Source organism: Microdochium trichocladiopsis (assembly GCF_020744255.1).
Source record: "Microdochium trichocladiopsis strain MPI-CAGE-CH-0230 chromosome Unknown B0I36scaffold_7, whole genome shotgun sequence".
Classification (NCBI taxonomy): domain Eukaryota; kingdom Fungi; phylum Ascomycota; class Sordariomycetes; order Xylariales; family Microdochiaceae; genus Microdochium; species Microdochium trichocladiopsis.
This window is the reverse complement of record NW_025763550.1, coordinates 275,804-293,772: the sequence shown is the minus strand read 5'-3', so window position 1 is coordinate 293,772 and position 17,969 is coordinate 275,804. Positions and strand designations below refer to the sequence as shown.

Below are 17,969 nucleotides of genomic sequence, written 5' to 3'. Positions count from 1 at the left end.
GCGGGGGGGGGGGGAAGCACCCGTGATAGATTTTTGTATCAGTTAGACGGTTAGACACTCAACAAAGGCAGACAAAATGTACTACCTAACACGGATAGCAGTTCGCCTCCCATGTTTTGGGGACTGTGGCAGTGTAAACCAATGGGCTGGGCCGGCTGGCTAGCTACGCTCAAACGTATATCACTTGGATACTTGAGAATCCTGGCCCGACTACCTCTCTGGGTACGCTAACTGGGGACCACGTGGGCTTGTCAGGGATGCAGTTCCATCGTCAAGGTAACTTGGAAATAAAATGTCATGAATTCCCCGTCATGTTCTTCTTGCTCGTTCCTGCTGGGTCGAGCTCTCCGTCTGCTAGCCCTTTGACCGTTTGGGTTGTTGGCGTTGGGGAAGGTGAGCAGTGAGCAGCGAGCGCATGGCGACGATAGTACGTCTTGAGAAATCCATGGGACGTGAATTCAACCAGTCTAAGGCACAAAGTAGGACAGCCGCGCGCGGTATGGCAGAAAATATGATCATCAATTGGTATGCCTCGTCCACATACAAGCACTAGTACTAGCTTTACAGTTTGGCCTGACCTCCAGTGCCTGCGAGTGCGGTTGTGCACTCCTTTGAAATGCGGCCCGGCAGCCCGGAAAAGCAAGCACGCAAACTTGATAATCTCTTTCCCCCGTTTCCCCAGGGCTGTCCCAAGACGTAAAGCTGGCAAGTCAGGGTATTTGAGCATGCACATGCCCCCCTCTTGGATGAGAGGTGGCAGGCAGCTGATGCTGAAGAACAGAAACTAACAAAAAAACAAAAAAAAACAAAAAGAAAACAAAAACGCCTACGGAGTGGTCATGCCCGGAAACCACTCCAGAAATTCACGCCATTCAATCATACAAAAAGAACCCTCTCCCTTTGGAAGCTATGGGTCTGTGACTTCCTCGAATATTTGTGATGATGCATGCAGAATGGTCGCCAGAAAGTCGTCAAGAAAAAAACGAGGCATTGGTATAGTGTTCTTTTCCCGACACCAGACACGAAAACAAAACCCACCCCCCGTGGTTGATACGCCGATTGCCCGATAGGGCCATGATGAGATGCCGAAAAGTTGTGAAATGCGAAGTGGTTGCACCCAGAACAACATGGGTATAGTGAAGGGGCAGCAGGCTTCGATGCCGGAATGTGTGACAGAGAGGCCGGACGCAGGACAGGTTGGAGAGCCCGAGGTACTATTTGCGACCGCGACTGCCGCCTGCTGTGATCTTGCTTGTGCTCATGAGGTCTCCGATGTATTTCTGGAGAAACTTGTTGTTGTTGTCGAGCTTATCGTGCTCCTCTTTGACTGCCTCGATGCGGTTGAAGATCATGATGAGTGAGTTTTGTAACGCGAGAGCGTGTCTGATTGTAATGTCAGCACAAATGAACAAGAATAGGGCTCCCGATATGACGCCAGACTAGTGGGTACGCACCTCTGCATCTCTTCCCGCGCAGCCCTGCCCATGTTCTCGATATCCTCACTTGTCCTCCGAGGACTCATGGCGCGCACGTCGTCGGGTTCGAATTGCCTGTCGATGGGGCCGACCTGTGACGAGTCGCGGTTGACGATGATTGTGCCGCTACTGTGGCGATTGGGCAGGCGGGGACGAACTGGTGTTGGGTGGTGCATCTCGTCGTTGTGTTCTATTGAGGCAGACGAAGAGCCTGATTGTGGTGAGAGGCGAGGGTCTTCGGGCATGGGACTAGAATTGTCGTGCTCCATGATGCGACAGGGAGGCCTTGGGGTGAGTGGTCGCGACAAGCTGGTTGGAGTTGGGATGTGAAGACTAAAAGTGCGGGTGCCGTTGACAAGGGGGCCGTTATAGCGATGGACAGGAAGCCGACGGCTGGTCACACAGCAGGCGTGGTCGAGGCTGAGCAATGGTGAGCGAGTGGCGGAATCCGGGGGCCTGCTCGGTGACGTAGAAGCTGGCGGGAGGGTGTGGACGTGGGCGTGTCTCGCAAGGCACAGGGGGTTGGTTGGTTGGTTGGTTGGTAAGTAGCTGGGTAACGCTGGAAGGGTCGAGAAAGGGCCACCAAGAGGCACAGCCGCCACGGGGACACGAGAAGGGACCAAGGCGAGGTTGTGCTTGTGCCACGAAAGGAAAACTGACGAGCTGGTGCTCGTGTATGTGTGGGTGTGTGCGTGTGTGTGTCGCGAGAAGGCGAGGAGCGAGAAGGAGGAGGAGGCCTTTTCTGGGAGGGGACACGAGAGTGACGACGGGTGCGGATCCTGGCCGACAGAGAGGAGTCGTAGTGGCGCGAAAAGGAGACGGACCGAAGAGTGGCGAGCACACGAACAAGAGCCGGAGCAGCTTCAGTTCAGTGGTGACGGGTGAACGAAAGATGGCAGCTCGGTGTGCAGAGAAAGCTGTGGTGTGTGTGGTGTGTCAAGATGGTTGCAACGAGGCTCTTTGGCGTCGAGGAAAAGACGAGCAAGTGGCAGACTGGCCGGCGGCGGCGAGGGCGAGCAGCGACGACGAAGAATAGAAATTAGTGTAGGCTTGAGCCGGCAGGAGGCAGTGGGCGGTGTTGGCAGGGCAGGCGGCAGCGGGAGGGCACCGTAGGTAGAAGAATCCATCGCGGGAGGACCCCTTTGGGGCGGACTGGGCCAAGCGCGGTGCTAGTCATCCCAGGCGTGGACAGCAGCCGGGAACGGCCTGTCTGCCTGCACCGGCCTCAGGCAGCGTGTGGCCCACCTTGCCCGCCTCGACGAAGCACTGACAGCACCTCCATCATCGCCATCATCCAGCATCATCAGCAGGCCGATCACCACTGGTCCCCCCAGTGCCACCACCAGCCCCTGCCTCCCCCCCCAGGCCAGGGTCCCCGTCATTGGCGGGCCTCCACCGAGTCAAGCTGGCCCTCGCCCCGACAGTGTCCTGGCACCCCCTGCCCCCTCCCTGCCCCCGAGGCCTCTGTCTCCCATCCTCGTTGGTTGCGCCGGCTTCATGCTGCCGCCGCGCCCGCTGATCGGTGCAAGAATAAAACACGCTTCCCCTCCGTCATCCTCCTCCGCTTCTCAGTTTCGACAGCACCTCCGCCCGTCAGTCAGGTCACTCGGGCAGGCAGAAACAGAGAAACGGTCCACGGTCCATCAGCGTCTCCGGCACACCCCGTATGTCGCCTCTGCTCTCGCTCACTGCCATCAAGATCGTCAGCTGAACTGGCCTTGGCTGTTTTTCCCCCGAACTCACGGGGCTAAAGTCTTTTGAGGCGATCGTGACAAGCAAGCAGCTGCGTCGGCAGCCTGGGTGTGCTCTGCCTCGTTGTCCAGCCGATCCAGCACAAGGCGGAGCTTACCCGCCTGATTCGGATGCGGTGCCGTGATTAGAGCATTTTGTCAGCGTCCATTGGCTCCGCTTGGGCAGTCTCACTGACTGGTCTGTGGGCCATTCACCACTGCTCATGTGGCCTTGCCCAAGACGGCTTGCGACCCAGCGATCTCCCTTTCGACCAAGCGGCGTCCGTCCATCTCGCTCGACTTTTGTTTAAAATTGCCGTCCCCACGACACGCGGAGTCAGCCTTGACCCTGCATCGTACTGTCTCGCCAGTCAGGCGCCGCCAGGGCAGTTGTGGACGACAGCCCCATCGTCAGGGTCGTTGCTGGGCAAGTTTGGCCAGTGTCGTTGCTGTGGATATTTGGCATTGGTCCTAGTGTGCGGGAGTGTGTGCTGTCACCCTGCAATTGGCAAACCAGCAAGAAGTGGCATATTGCTCGCCTAATCAGCGATAATTAGCAGACTTGTGAACGGCATGTCATATTACGGTCAAAGACGTGAGCTCCTCATGGAGCAGGCCGTGTTTGGGAGTTGCGCGACGATCTCGTACCATCCGCGAGTAACGGTCTGGCGTGACCGCCGTGAGGGAAGGGTTTTTTTCTTGCTTGGGGAGCGCTGATCTGCCCCGCTTCAGTTCCATAATTGTTCGAAACCAGCCGATCCTCATGCCTGTGGCAGATTGCTGCGAGTGGTGACCACGAGCGGGAGCCAAAGAGGTGCCAGACTGATCAGGCTTGGTGTGGTGTGTGCCACGCATGTTGAGTCCGACATTCATGGGCAGTCGCTGGCTGGACTCATGGCAGACTGGAAGGACCCTTGGTCCATGGTGGTTATTGTCCAACACCCCCTCTGTCAGAGGTTGTTGGGTTGGGGTTGCCGATCGACGCTTGTGACGCCACAAGCTTTGGTCTTATTGGGGAAGAGCCAGAAACCAGGACCCAGCGCAGCAGAGTATGTCGCAAACGGGGACTGTGCTGGCCAAAGGTTCCTGTTCCCTTGCATTGAGCTTGGACGCGGCAGGCTGTTGTATGAACGTACGTAGTCTTGTCTCGCTGGCCACAAAGGCTCAGGTAGGCGGGCATGACCTTGATGTCACGATGTTGCTCCTTGGAGTAATTAGACGGCGGATCCTGTTAAGAATATGCGCGAGTCGCGTCCCCAAGACAAAGAAATCAGGGTCGCAATGGAGCTGGCTGGGCGGAGAAGGGGGCCAGGAACCAAACGGTCTAGGAGGGATCGGGAAGCAGGAGCAACCAGGAAGCTGGTTGTGTGACCTTGGACCCCCCGTTGCACCAGTGATGTCCTCGCCAGTCAGGGTCATGACCAAGTCGCGCCATCAACCTTTCATTTGCACGACCCTCTACCAATCTGCAGCCTGCGAGTTGCTTCGTCCCATCTGGCCCCCCCCACAGCTGAAAGCCACCAGGCGCGAGACTGCATGATGGTCCCCTAAATCACGTCGTCAGGGCCACAACGCCACAAGCATCGGCAATGCAGGACGACGCCACCCCTTTGCTCCAAAGTTGCAACCCCAGACGGCCCGACAGACTGACTGACTGACTGAATGGCTGGCCTGACGTTTCGCTCGCGACGATATTAGAAACGGCGGCACCAGTCAAATGGCATCTGCGGGACGATCCCAATCTGGGATGCCCGTTGCAGCGCGGCCTCGGGAGTGGACAGCTCCAAACGAGCATGTCCGTCGTGACGTCATGGGGGCACTGTCCTTTGGCACTGTCTGGCCTCCCACTCTCCCTTTTGCTTCGCCTGGCTCGCCTGCTTCCGCGTCCGGAAGGTGAGACAGCAGGGTATCCCATACCAGAAGTCGGTCTTGATTCCCATGGCCCCTCCAGCAGATTCTCAATGACGGCCACAGTCCCCTGACCAAGACACTGTCGACAGCCGGCAGTCACTCAGTATCATCAGCTGCTTGCCGCAATGACTCCTTCTCCTCCGGGCGGCACGACGCTGTGACCTACCTAATTAATAGATCGAGCAGACACACCCGACTGCTCATGTGTGCGCTGTCAGCACAAGGCGCCATCGAGGGACAGAGCCTTGCCGGCAGCCCCATCCCGTTGCGACTTTGCTGCCTTGGCCACGGGCCTGTCTGCAAAGCTCGCCTCACAAGAGAGGCTAATCAAGAAAGACAAGCGGAAAGAGTGCCGTGTGTTGGGTCTGCTCGAAGACCGTCTGTGGCACTACTCGAGGCTGCTTCCGGGACGGCAAACCCAAGCCATCGCGAATTAGCAGACGTCTACGGATGCGACTGCCCGACAGAGTTTAGCATTCCAGCGCCGTCGACAAACTCCCCCGGGTGGCGCCTGTCAGCCACATGCAGGCTTCCACGCGGGCGCCCTGCCAGTGTGTGCGTCATGCCGCCGACCCGCCAGGCTTGCAGAATCCCAGCCGACAATGGATACTCAGCCCCTGCAGCTTAGAGTCGCCAGATCAAGGATGCGCCAGCGCTAGAAACCTTCTTTGAAGATGCCGTGCGCCTCATACGTTGGTCTTGCAGGACAGCTATCGCCGGCACAGGCAGAGTAGTCCATCGTGAGACTGTCCTGCTCTGACACCATCTCCGTTCAAGCCATCATTGCGCTTTCGTATTGATGCTGCTGTACTGTATCTGCCTGGCGCGTCCCACACTCTCCACAGCCACCTGAAAACCAGCGGATTCACTACCACATGCGCTTTGGTGTTCGAAGACCAATTCACCGCTGGCGACGCGCGTCACGCCTTTTTGGAAACACAAAACAGCGGCAGGTCTTGAATATGACAACGGCCTCAGTTCCGTCCGCTTGCTGATCGGCATTTTGCTCTGCTGAGAGAAGCGGGCCTCGTCTGCCAGGGTTGGGGGACTGAAAACATGGATCGTGCCCAAAGGTCCAGGGAAGTGTGTCCACACGCACGCCCGTCGAGCGCTGAGCACAAGCGAGCGGTTGTGCTTGAGGAAGGTCAAGGCCGTGATCATCGACTGCTGATCATTGTGCAATTGTGCTGTTGAGTCTAAGGACGAGCACGGCGATGTGTCGCCCATGACGAACGAGAGATGGGGCTCATCATCATGCTCGGTGTGTTCCGTCACCAGTGCGCTAGCTATTTGGTGAGAACAGGACGAGATCATCAACGCCGTCCCACGGTAATGGGGACAAGCTCCTGGCGACAACGGCAGGCGGGCCCCCCCCCAAGCACATGCATCTCTCCGACCAGGCATTGCTGCAAAGCCACGGCACGGCAGTCATGTGCACCACAGCCAACGCTCACCGACAAGTTGCTCCGCTTCAGACGTGCTGCAGGGGTTGCCGATCGTGCCTCCTTGTGGCTGCATGTCCTGCCCTCACCACTGCGACAGGGCTGGAATGGTGCCCGATCAGCACGGCTTGTCCTGCGTAGAGCTCAAACTCGCCCCATCCACGGCGGTTCTGCTTTGTGTTTGGGCCAGGGTTTGTGCCCCTCTTCTTCTGGAATCACCTGCCTTCCGTCTTCCCCGAGCGCTTGGACCCGTCCGAGCAAGCGGTTTCAGCAGCATCAAACAGCAAACACGGCCGAAGCAGAAGCACGTAGTCAAATTGATGCCCGCGTTCAAAGCGTCTGCAGGGGGAACCTCGGGGGCGCATGGGCAGAAATTGGAGTGGCGTGCTGGCGGCGGCGGCGGCGGCGGCGGTTTCGCTGTCGTGGCTGTCGGATGACTGTATTTGTCGTGGTCCTTGGTCATGCGTGCTTAGTCCCAGGGTTGTCCGGGCCTCTGCCAGAACCAGAGTACGGGCAACACAACAGCCACAGCCCTACGTGCGCGCGCTGGGCCGAGCGCGAACCCCACAGACCGCGGCGGGTACTTTCCCAAAGGCGGAGAAACAAGCAGAGCGAGACGACAAAAACGAAAAGAAGAAAGAAAAGGCCAGCAAAACTCAGCAGTCTAAACCCAACGACAAACACTAAAGAGAATGGGGCGGGGCCGCGAGACGAGACTAACAAAGCGTGTTGGCGCCGCTAGAAACGCTGCTCGTGCCTCCATCTTGTGGGGGGCTCAGGGGGGTAGAAGTCGGCCACTCATTCACTAGCTGGGCGACGGCGGACTAATAACTAGACAGAGCAGCAGTATGTGACAGCAGCAGAAGCAGCTAGCAGCAGGCCCAAAGCCGGCGCCATCCGAGACGCATATGGGGACGAAGGCAGCAAGGGAACTGTGGGCAACGAAGCCTGGCTTTTGCCGATCGTGTGATTGATTTGACTGACTGATTGAGTGACAGTGAACAGATGCTTGTGAGTGGTGCTGTCACCGTGGGGTGACTTACATGTAATATGGACCGTCCGTGGATTGCGATCTCCCCTGCTGACATGCAGCTCATCGCCACCCATACGGAGCTCGTGGAGCAGGCGACGATCGTCCGCTCGCTCGTGAGCGCTCGGCCAGCTACCGTGCCGGCGTGCGTAAGCAACAAGCAGAAAGAAAAGGAGAAAAAACTCTCAATCATGCGAGGAGAAGATCTTTTCGACAGGAGTTCCCATATTTTATGGAGGGATGATATGAACTGTGTGGGTTTTGCTGGAAAACCGCGAGCTCGGGGCGCGAAGGAGATAGGAGGAGGTGTGTATGTGTGGCTTCTGTCACCGAGAATGTCAGTGGACCACATCTGGGACTGCGGTGAATAACCACAAAAGAAAATGAGCGCAGCACACGCACACACACACACAAGGGACGTTCGACGCCGGTGATAGATTGGCATTGGCTTGCTGTCGCTCTGAGGGACAGGACGGAGGTTTTTGTCTTCGCTCCCTTCGTGGTCAGGGAGCCCCCCCTCGTGGCTGTACGAGGCATGGATGACTGAGGGTGGCGTTTCCGTCTCTTGGTCGTAGTTATTAGAGAAGATGTGGCTGTGGTGAGGGAAGGGTAGCTTTCTGTCTACGCACGGTCGGCCTGCCTCATTCGCGTATCTGCAGCTTTGCGGATGGGGGGCTGCAGTTTGCTGTGTTGTGCTTTCGTGAGAGATTCTGCGTCTTAACTTCTATGAAGGGTGAGCCGCCGTCACCATGGCAAGAGAGCAAAGAGAAACCCAATGTTTAGTTGCAATAGGGTACATTGGGACGGGTGGCGGCATGGCATGTGCCGCAACGAGATATACATCGATCCCTCGGGCAGGACTTGCATCCGCGTCGCAGGACTGAAGCGGACAGTTTGGTCCATTGGGGGCCATCGTGATCAGTCACTTTGCATGGACTGCCCACGACTTGCTTGTTGCTCGTAGGTCGTCGTCAACCAGGAGAAACGCGCTGGCGGCAGAACACACACACACCAACACACATACACGCATATACACAAAAGCATCAGTTCCCCCTCCCTTATCGCTTGGCGTCTTCTCGATGTACATGTTCCTGGGCCCCGACAACGACAGAGAGAGTGTCTCTGTGTGTCAGTCCCCGGCAAATAGACTGTCTCCATGAACTGGACGAGAGGTCAGGATGCTTTGAGAAGATTCTGCGACTAAGACTCCTCCTTGCTACTTTATTCGAGTTGAGAGAAACAAAGAAACAAAGGCGTGAGCCGAAAATCCAAAGATTGATTATTTACCTAGGTAGGTATGGTAATCATCGAGTTGTCTGTTGTCTGCTGTGCGGCGTTTTGCCGTACTTTGAAGCAAAAAGCACCGCGGGAAGGGCAGCCCAATGTGTGTCGTATGTCGAGGTCGGAGTCTGGGGTTGCTGTCGCCCTTGGCTGAATGTTTATCGTCCTTTTTCTTTTCTTGTGATGACAATTATGGTGTTGTTGTTCCGAGCTGCGCGTGGCGTTGCTTTGGGATCGCGAAGGATTGGCGCTGGACCGTGTTTTGGCAGCGGAGAAGCTCTTAACGTACCTGGGTAGGTAGGTAGACAAATAGAACATGATTGTGGAAAGCAGACGAAATAGTAAGGAAATGAGAATATCGAGCAAGGAAGTATTTGATCAAACCAGACAAGCTAAGAAAAGGATTGCATTCTGCCCGATGCTTTGTCTTAAAAATTACAGCACACTGGAACTGTTCGTTGGTTAGGCGAGGACTAGAATCAGGAGAGTGAATTTCAACGGTGCCTAGTAAAAACTAAAAAAATGAAGAGAACATAAGAAAAAAGGATAAGAAGATACTCTACCCTGCTGTCGTAACAGACTCAAGACCCTGGTACCCCTCAGCCGTGTCCTCTCGGGCGCGGCCAGCTCGGCCGCATTTGGGCAAGAAGTCACTACTAGAACCCAGGCGGGCCGAACCGAGGAAGAGAAACGAGGGCAATAACGGAAACATGTATCGGGATACAAGACCAGTCTGCCCTCGGTCTCGTCGTGTGAGGCGTCCGTTGTGGATTCTTTTTTAAACTGACATGTGTTGATTTTTCGCGTGTAACAAACAACATATTACATTCTACTGGGCAGAAAGATGTTACTAAAATATCTTGCATTTATCAATCTCGACACTTTTTATGTTAGTTTCCTTAGGCCTTGTTACACATCCTTCCTGGCTTCGTTAATGGATTTCGTGTTCTTATTTTGTCATCTTTATGGTTATTTTCAACCGATCTCATCATATTTCATTGTCATCACTGGATCAATCCGGCTCGATTATACACACACACACACACACACACTACTGTTTGCTGTCACTTTCAGCCCCGAACCAATCATTGGTTCCACGGATGAACTGCAACATGTGAAGACAACGACCAGACGCCGAGGTCGCCTGATATGGGACCAATATCCCAACGCGAATAGGGCTGGTTGGAGGAAGAAAAAAGCGTTGAACACTTTGAAGACGAAACAGCAGAAGGTTGCATCAAAGAGGCACTGAACGAAAACAAAGTCCGCAAGTACAAGAGGAACAAAGCCTCAACTCTGCCGGACGAACCGCCAGACTGCAAGGAAGAATCGCAGCCCCGGTCCTGTCTGAGGCACAGCATGGGCTGGCGTCTGCTTGCAGGCACGACACTGCACCTTTTCACATTTTCACAATCACGAAGAAGCTCTGTGTCAGGCTAACTTGGGAATACCATTCGTGTCAACCCTCGATTGGAAAAGGGGAAAAGGGAAATGGAAAGATATTGTGATGCTTCTCCAGCAAAGTCATTCTATATACACCCATGGTACCCAGACAAACGAAATTGGACAGAAGAATCCGATGTATAAATGGGGGAGTGTTGATGCATTCCAAGTATCCCTAGTGATAGCCAGAACGCCATACAGCAGACTTTCGACACAGACAGGAAGCCAACAGTAGCAATACGCCAGAAACAATGCTTGCTAAACTCAAATACTAAGAAGATAATGGTATCTGATATGAGGGTGAAGGATGAATGACAGACAGAGCCCTTGAGCCTTTTTCAAACTCAGTATCCGTAGCTGTCGTGCTGGTGCACGGGGCAGCGACCCGGGTGCGTTTCGAACCAGGCAGAAATGCAGACGCGATGGAACCGACAGAGACATTCGAGACGACACATTGGATCGCCCGCCTGGTACTCCTCGAAGCAGATGGTGCACTCGGCATCATCGACGCAGTCCTTCTCTGTGGCTATATACGGAAACATGCCCGTGCGCCGCTCGGTCCGGGGCGGAGGGGTGCCGTGCGCTCCACCAGAGCCCATCATGGTGGCGCGCCGTGGGTTGTAAGTGCTATGGTATGTGATGCAGTCGTTGATGTGGGCCTCGCGTCGAGCGTCGGCATCTGGCAGATCTCGTGATGGCAGCTCCAGATGGCATACCGGACATTCGTCCTCTTCCGGTATCTGTGGTGCGGGCGGCAGTGGTCTGTTGATTGCGGACTGGAGTCCATGGCCATCACGGCTCTGTCGTCGAGAGCCGTGGCGTGGGTCAGCAGACGAGGAAGAGTACGAGGCTGAGTAGTACATCGGACGGTCGCCAGCGGCGCGAGCGGAGCGTGAGTAGTAGCCGCTCTGTCCTGATGGGCCTGCACCAGAATTCTACGGTAATGAGTTGTTAGTGCTGGACGACAAATCACTCGATGGGAGGATACCAACCATGGTGATGCTTCTGGTCCTGGCATGCGACTCGGCTCGTGACGAGAATGGGTACGGCTGGAAATGGCTGCTGCTGCTCTCGATCCCCGCCGGCGTGTCCGCGCTGCTGTGCGACCGCTGGTGAGATGGTCTCGGGGACATGCTACCTGGGTAGCCTTGCGACTGGGGGGGAGTCATATTCGGATCGGGCACACATGGGTTGCAGAGCCGCACTCGTTCGCCTCCCGCGATGCCGCTCAGATCGGCGAGGTGGCCTCCATCGCCGGCTGGAGGAAAAGGCGGGAATGGATATTCTCCAGGAGGGCGCACAATATACTGATGAGGGATGACGATCCGATGCGGCGAGCAAGCGTTGCAAACGACCCGACCGCATTTTCTGCAGGCTACTATCAGTATTATGATCCCTGATGACAAGGTACTATGGAAACACCGCACTTACCGGCAATGGTGCTTGCGAACAAAGATGCCAAACTGCGTAGAACAGATCGGACACAAGGTGACCTCGGCGTCAGGTTGCCATCGTGGAAGAATGAATTCCGAGGTCGACCTGTGAGTAGCCGGCCGTGCGTGTGGCGGAGGCGGCGGGGGCGACGCTGGCAAAGGGGGCGAAGTGTCTACCTGCGCAGCATGATTGCCTTGGTGCTCGTTGGTGGTATCAGGAGTGATCGTGCTCGAGTAGTGATCGGCGGACTCTCTCGTCTCATTCAGGGCTTCCAACAGCGTGAGCCGCCTCTCCTGGGGTGTCTCTTCTGGTGTCTCAAGCAGATGATCGTCATCGTCGTTGTTCTCCTCCTCTTCCTGCACAGTGTCGTCTGAAGATGTGGCCGCGCCTGTCTGGTTTGTAATGGCTGGTGCCTCGGGAGCATCCACTGCAGCTTCGAGCACAGTGGGCCTATCGCTTGGAGTATCGTCCGCGGGAACGTCAAGCAAAGCTGACTGACTGCTCTGCGTTGCCTCTTCGACTGATCGAGCTTGTTCGTTATCGTCGCTGGTTTCCCGGGCGTCTCCAAGGGTTTCGGCCCTGTCCTCGTCTTCAACATGCTCGGCCGGATGAACAGACGGGAGCGACACGTTGTCTTGCGTGTCTGCCTGAAGGGAGGGTGCGGATGATGGCGGCGATTGTCCGTCCTCTTCGACAGGCTGCGAGATGTTGATGGGGCTCAAGTCGGCGGGCAGAGTGGTGTCGGAATCTAGGCCAGGGGCTGGCGTGCCCGAGTCATTCGCGATGCCGGCATCGCGTGAGTTGCCGTTGTTGCTGAGGGTGGTATCATGTTGAGGGCTCGAGGGACGGTCGATGCCGCTTGGGGCAGGATCCATGCTGTCGGGCTGCCCGCATCAACGACTGTGGCGAGGCGGCAGGCAAAGTGAGGTCGAAATCGCTGGCTGGGCCGGAGGACCCCCACGTGAGACACGGCGAGGATGTGGAGAAGACCAGCCCAAACGAAAGTCGGGGGGCGGTTGTCGCGGCCGCTGTAGGGTGCTAGATATGCCTGTGCACGTCTTTCTGGCGGTCAGGAGAGCAGCTGGCAAGAAGAGGTCGAGGCTGTCGTCGCAGGGGGCGGGTTGGAAATGGCGGAAGCAGGAGGTGGTTTGATGCTGGAGATGGGCACCTCATCCGCACGAGCACGTCCTTCGTTTGAATGACGGAGGCGCTGGAGGGCAGTCTGGGGGCACGCTAACAGGCGCCAGGGTGGGCAGCACGCGGACTGGCCGAGCTGCAGTGGGTCCCGCTGATAAGCACGGGAGGTCCCTGGCTGATAAGGCGGCGGATTGTGCCCTATTGTATGTGCCCTATTCCTACCTTAGGTACCTTAAGGTACACTTGGGCTCCAAGGTTGGAGGTGAGTGGGACAGTACCATCATGAGCACTGGGTATCACCACGCTGGTGGCTTCCGTCACGGGACTGTGGTTTAATGCCATGGCGTGATCTGACTCACCTCTTCATTTGTCTCTTCTCTCATGCTAGCAAGTGCTCAGCATCGGTGGCACTCGGCCGAGCATGGAGAGACCGGACTCTCCATGCTGTCCGTCCAGCCCAGAATAGCGTGAGCTCGAGGAAGCCTTGGAACTCGCCAGGCCGACAAGGCAGCCTCTTCTCCGCACGGCAGCGCCGAAGCATGTCTGGGATATGCAAAGGTGTGATTACCATGCGACATTGCAAAACCTCCAACTTTGACATGCCCGGCCGTCCGTGCCGCACAAGACACCGCCCGGAGATGACTCCGACCCCTCGCCCGATGGACCACCCGAGGCTGGAGAGGCATGAAGGACGAGGCCTTGGGCAGATGACCCAGCTGGTGCATCCTAGTCGGTCTTGCACCAGGTGCATGTGCACCAGCTTGACTTGGCCGTCGCCGAGGAAGCTGCGATGCTGAGCCACAGTGCCAACCACTGCTGTTGGTCTCGAGGAATCAGATCCCTCTTGCCCTCGACCGTCTCCTCTACTCTACGCCGTCGTTTCCACCCATTCCGGGCCAGCTCAAAGTCAGAAATGCTGCCACTGCGCTGTCATCATTCCACTCAACGTGCTCCAGCTCTATTACCAGCGTTCACCTCAACCAGAGCATCGCCACCGTCTTCGAAGCTCCAGCCCAGCCATGGCCTGCGTGATCAAGACCAAGCCTGGATTTTAAATCTCCACGCCAGCCTGTGCCCACTGTGGTAGCGGAGGCCCCAGATGGCTCCCCGGAAAATCACTTGCACATACGCCCTTTGAGCTGGGCACCACTGACCACGTAAAGCTTAAATATCAGGACTGATGGCCCATGCGTTCGTAGGTTCTGGGTCGCCCAGGAAGCAGCAATCAAGTTCTGAATACATCGTGCTTGCTCTCCAGCCTTGCACAGCAACTCGGGAGATCTCACATCACCTTTTAATTTCATCGAATATGATCCAGCGTGGTCATCTGGGGGAAAGCAACATCCTTGCTTCCTTTAGCCGTTTGTGCTCAGCACTCCCATAGTTAACACTTCTCGTCGATACCCCGGACGCAGCACGGCCCATCCCGCAACTTTCTTTTCCGACCGGCTGTCCCTGGAGATGCTGGCCAAAAAGAAACGACCCAAGCTTCACTCAGGGCCGGGCGCGCTACAGTAGTTCCTACTGAAGAAGATAGCACTGTATACCCAGGTTATGGCAGATTTCAACAGTACAGCAAGTCCAACAAAGCCCGACATGGCCAGGGTTGACGATTTTCGGAGGCACAGAAGCCTCGAGTAGGGGCTTGCAGCTGGAGTATCATTTCTTTCTCTGCCTCAGGACGAGCTGGGCCGCCCGGGGTTTCCCTGCTGATGTTGCTGCGTGCTCTACCATGTTCAACGATTAGCTTTCCGGTCGGAAGGCAGGGTACTTTGCTTTTCTACAGCAAAGTAAGGTTTGGTTGATTAACGCGTGGTCGCGTGCAAGACACGCAACGCGTCTAGTGTTCCGAGGGCTGGGTGATTCTGCACAATTTTCAACCTCAGATGGCCAAAATTTGTAGTTTAATCCGAGTCCAAATGGGCCCAGGGGATTCTGTCGCTCTTGAACTCCAACTAACCAGCCACACAGTATGGCGGGCAACATATCAGCCCAGGCTCGCAGCCGCCAGATGATGTCGCGGCGAAGGAGTGAAGCTGGCCCAGCTAACAACCAGCTCGCCTCGCCCCCTTCATCGGGCCAGCAGCTAGACATGGCTATTGAAGACGTCGAGACGAAGATAGCACCTGATAGGACCGATCATGACATGGGACAGGTTGGTGGTTGCGCTCGTGTGGTCTCCAGTTGCCTGCGATCTTGAGACTAATTCGACCGATATTCCTGCCAGGAGTCGTCAAGTGAGCAGACTGAGCAAAGAGGGACAATGAGGTCGACCGGCTCTCCTATTGAGCTCGGAATGCGGCATCTTTCGACTTCTGCACGCTTGAAATTGCTCGAATGTGCTCTACGACATCGCCATAAGTTGCTCGAAGCATCATGTAGCCAGGATGCCGAGGCGGAGTTCTACCACCATATCAAGAACGCCTTCGAAAGCGATGGACGGAGACATCTGCCATCACTTACCAAAACAAAAGAACTCCTCCGGAAAGTCTCAGACACTAAAAAGCCAGAGCAACGCCTGGCACTATCGACGCAACGCTGCCGAAAGCTGCTCCTCGTCCGGAGTATCAAGATATGCCGAGCGCGGCTAGTATCCCTGCTCAATCAACTCGTGAGCGAGAAGAAGGTTAGAAAACACCTGGGGGCGCTTTCCGTTGATTCTCGCGACGCGGTTGCTGCCAGCGACGCAATGTTCTCCTCCACGTTTCTCAAAATGATCGACAGGGCAGAACGAAACTGCAAACAAAGAGGCCCGGCAAGGGCTGCCTCTTCGGATTCTTCAGACGAGTCTGATGGGGATGAGCCCTCAGAGTCGGATGGTGCATTCACGCCAGCTGGGAGCACAGACGTGTCGAGCAAGGCCCAAACCCCCATGTCGTCGATCGAGAACGACAATGACAGCATGGTGCACGATGAAAATGACAGCTCTGTCCAACAGATGCTGCAGATGCAGCATCCGCGACAGCTTCAAGACGAGCTACACCGATATGAGAAGTTCTTCAGGGAACAGTGTGCGCAGGACAGGAAGCAAGGAGGATCCTCTGATGCGAGTCATTCCTTCCCAGTCGAAGCAAATGATCGGTTAGCCTGCCAGCCACAAACACCCTCATCGCAGAGAGTCACGACAAGAAGCGAGACGGGCCTTTTTGTGACTCAGTCACCGAACACGCCTGCAAAATCTTCATACTCATCACGGAGTCGACGTAGTGCGAAATCCCCAGCATCTGCGCTCAATCAACAGGTTTCACATCTGTCCCTCAGCGCCGAGCCCGACGGTGGTACATCGAAATCAGCCTCGTCAGAACAAAAGAAGAACTCTCGACGCAAACAAAAAGAACGGCGTCGATTGAGGAGAAGCCTGCAAGCGCGTACGCCCTGCCCCGCCGACAGAAGTGAAGACGCGGAGCCAGACATGGGCAGTTCAGTGGCGCCAATCACTCCCGCTGCAAGTACTGTGCTTGGCTATGATCCTGCTGATGCTCGCGCCGAGGAATCGTCGCCAGCATACGGCGGCGAGAGCAGCTCCGAAGCCATGCCGAGGACTCCTGATCACCAAGAGACAACGTTCAATACTGCAAGCCGAAGTCCTTCCGATGATCCATTTGCCACACCCTACTTTCCAAATCAAAGTAGCGGAGCTGTTGGACAGAAGGACGGTTGCCGTCTCGAACAGGGGCGGTCGACTACCAGTGAGGTGAGCCGTGCTTTGCCCGGTACGGGTGCACAACTATCAATTCTCCTAGATCAGGAGAACCAGAAGCGTAGAAGGGGTAAGAAGAAAAATCCAACTTGCGCGATCAAGGGTTCCGAAGGAAGCGGATTTGCGAGAGAGCCGAGACTGGAGCCGGCCCATGCAGTCTCGGCATCGAAGGGTCGGCATACTTACCTCGACTCTGAAGAAAACCCGGCGTCGGCGTCAGGTACTCTTCAGGCAGATCAAGCAGATGAGGCTACATGTGCCGTGAGGGAGCCAGAGTCGCCAGCCTTGCGCCCTTTCAAAAACCCTTTGCTACTTCTTCCCAGCTCGGCGGTCTACAAGCCGGTCAGTATTGCGCTCACAGAAGAACCTTGCGAGTATTAGGACTAACGAGTTGATGACAGACTGCCCCTGCCGAACTCGAACCACGACGCAGCCCAAGACATGCGCAGCAACACTCGAACCAGGGGTCCTCTACATCAGCTCAAAATGTATGCTCTGTAGAGTCGCAAGGGCCCGAAGCTGGTCCGCAACATCAACAGAACTCCCCCAAAGATAATCCAGGACAGTGGACTCCACCAATGACTAGAGCGCGGAGTAACGGGAGGGCAGGGGATAGGTCGGTCGAGGCTCGGCGGCAGGAGTCCGGCTCGCCCAGTGCCCGAGGCAAGCCGGCCAACAGTGACCGCATCGGGAGCCGGAGGAGCAACGCGGATCGCAGAGGCTCGCGATCCAGGGGCACAAGCTCATCCAGCCCCAGCCAAAGACGCAGCCCGATCCATCGCCAGCAGCAGCCGCCTCCGATCCGTCGCTGGGACCAACGAAACAGCCGCCCCAGCGCTGCCAGAGACACCCAGAAGCAGACACAGTCGTCACCTGCCCGCCCGCTGCGCCATCCTCTGCCACCTCGGCCGCCGCCGCCTGCTCCTACCCACCGCGGCGAGACGGCGCCTCCGTTTGGCCGGAATCACCGCACGCGCCGGCTGGACACGCCCGTCCTTCAGGCACTGAGCGACGAGCAGCACGACGAGCGCATCTCGTCGCGACTGGAGGAGCTCCATCAGGAGATCACCGCGCTGAAGAACAAGGTTGCCAGGAAGGCTGCTCGCAAGTCGATGGGCTCAGATTCGCGTCGGCGCTGAGCGAGTGCCAGTGTGTTTTTGGGTTTGGTTTTACGCCCCAAAACTCGAGGGTGAATAACTTGTACTTGTTAGTTTGGTTTGTTTAACAATCTCTGTGGTTGTGAAAATGAAACTCGTTTGGTGTTCCATGTCATGGCCATCCTGCTCTGTGAAGCTGCATCTCTGTGGACCACATGGCACTGCAATGGTGGGTTAAATCAGCACCCAGCAGAGTAGGTTTTCACGAAGTATTTAACATCAATAATTA

At 56.2% G+C, this 17,969-nt stretch overlaps 4 protein-coding genes across 4 annotated transcripts; 1 reads left to right on the top strand and 3 right to left on the bottom strand.

Annotated features, from left to right (window-relative positions):
• Positions 1-1,214: 1,214 nt before the first annotated feature.
• Positions 1,215-1,744, bottom strand: B0I36DRAFT_350814 (putative bZIP transcription factor; the record flags this gene model as incomplete). The annotated part of the gene is made up of 2 exons (XM_046156950.1): positions 1,215-1,383; positions 1,455-1,744. 2 exons carry the CDS (start codon positions 1,742-1,744, stop codon positions 1,215-1,217), a joined length of 459 nt encoding a protein of 152 aa, XP_046010049.1.
• Positions 1,745-3,576: 1,832 nt separating this feature from the next.
• On the bottom strand, positions 3,577-6,520 carry B0I36DRAFT_350813 (uncharacterized protein; the record flags this gene model as incomplete). The annotated part of the gene is made up of 5 exons (XM_046156949.1): positions 3,577-3,676; positions 3,704-3,744; positions 3,854-4,118; positions 4,342-4,433; positions 5,966-6,520. 5 exons carry the CDS (start codon positions 6,518-6,520, stop codon positions 3,577-3,579), a joined length of 1,053 nt encoding a protein of 350 aa, XP_046010048.1.
• Positions 6,521-10,656: 4,136 nt separating this feature from the next.
• On the bottom strand, positions 10,657-12,621 carry B0I36DRAFT_364481 (uncharacterized protein; the record flags this gene model as incomplete). Its single annotated transcript, XM_046158971.1, has 3 exons — positions 10,657-11,247; positions 11,305-11,680; positions 11,744-12,621. The coding sequence occupies 3 exons, from the start codon at positions 12,619-12,621 to the stop codon at positions 10,657-10,659; spliced, it is 1,845 nt and encodes a 614-aa protein (XP_046010047.1).
• Positions 12,622-15,596: 2,975 nt separating this feature from the next.
• Positions 15,597-17,722, top strand: B0I36DRAFT_350811 (uncharacterized protein; the record flags this gene model as incomplete). The annotated part of the gene is made up of 2 exons (XM_046156948.1): positions 15,597-16,653; positions 17,085-17,722. 2 exons carry the CDS (start codon positions 15,597-15,599, stop codon positions 17,720-17,722), a joined length of 1,695 nt encoding a protein of 564 aa, XP_046010046.1.
• Positions 17,723-17,969: the final 247 nt, after the last annotated feature.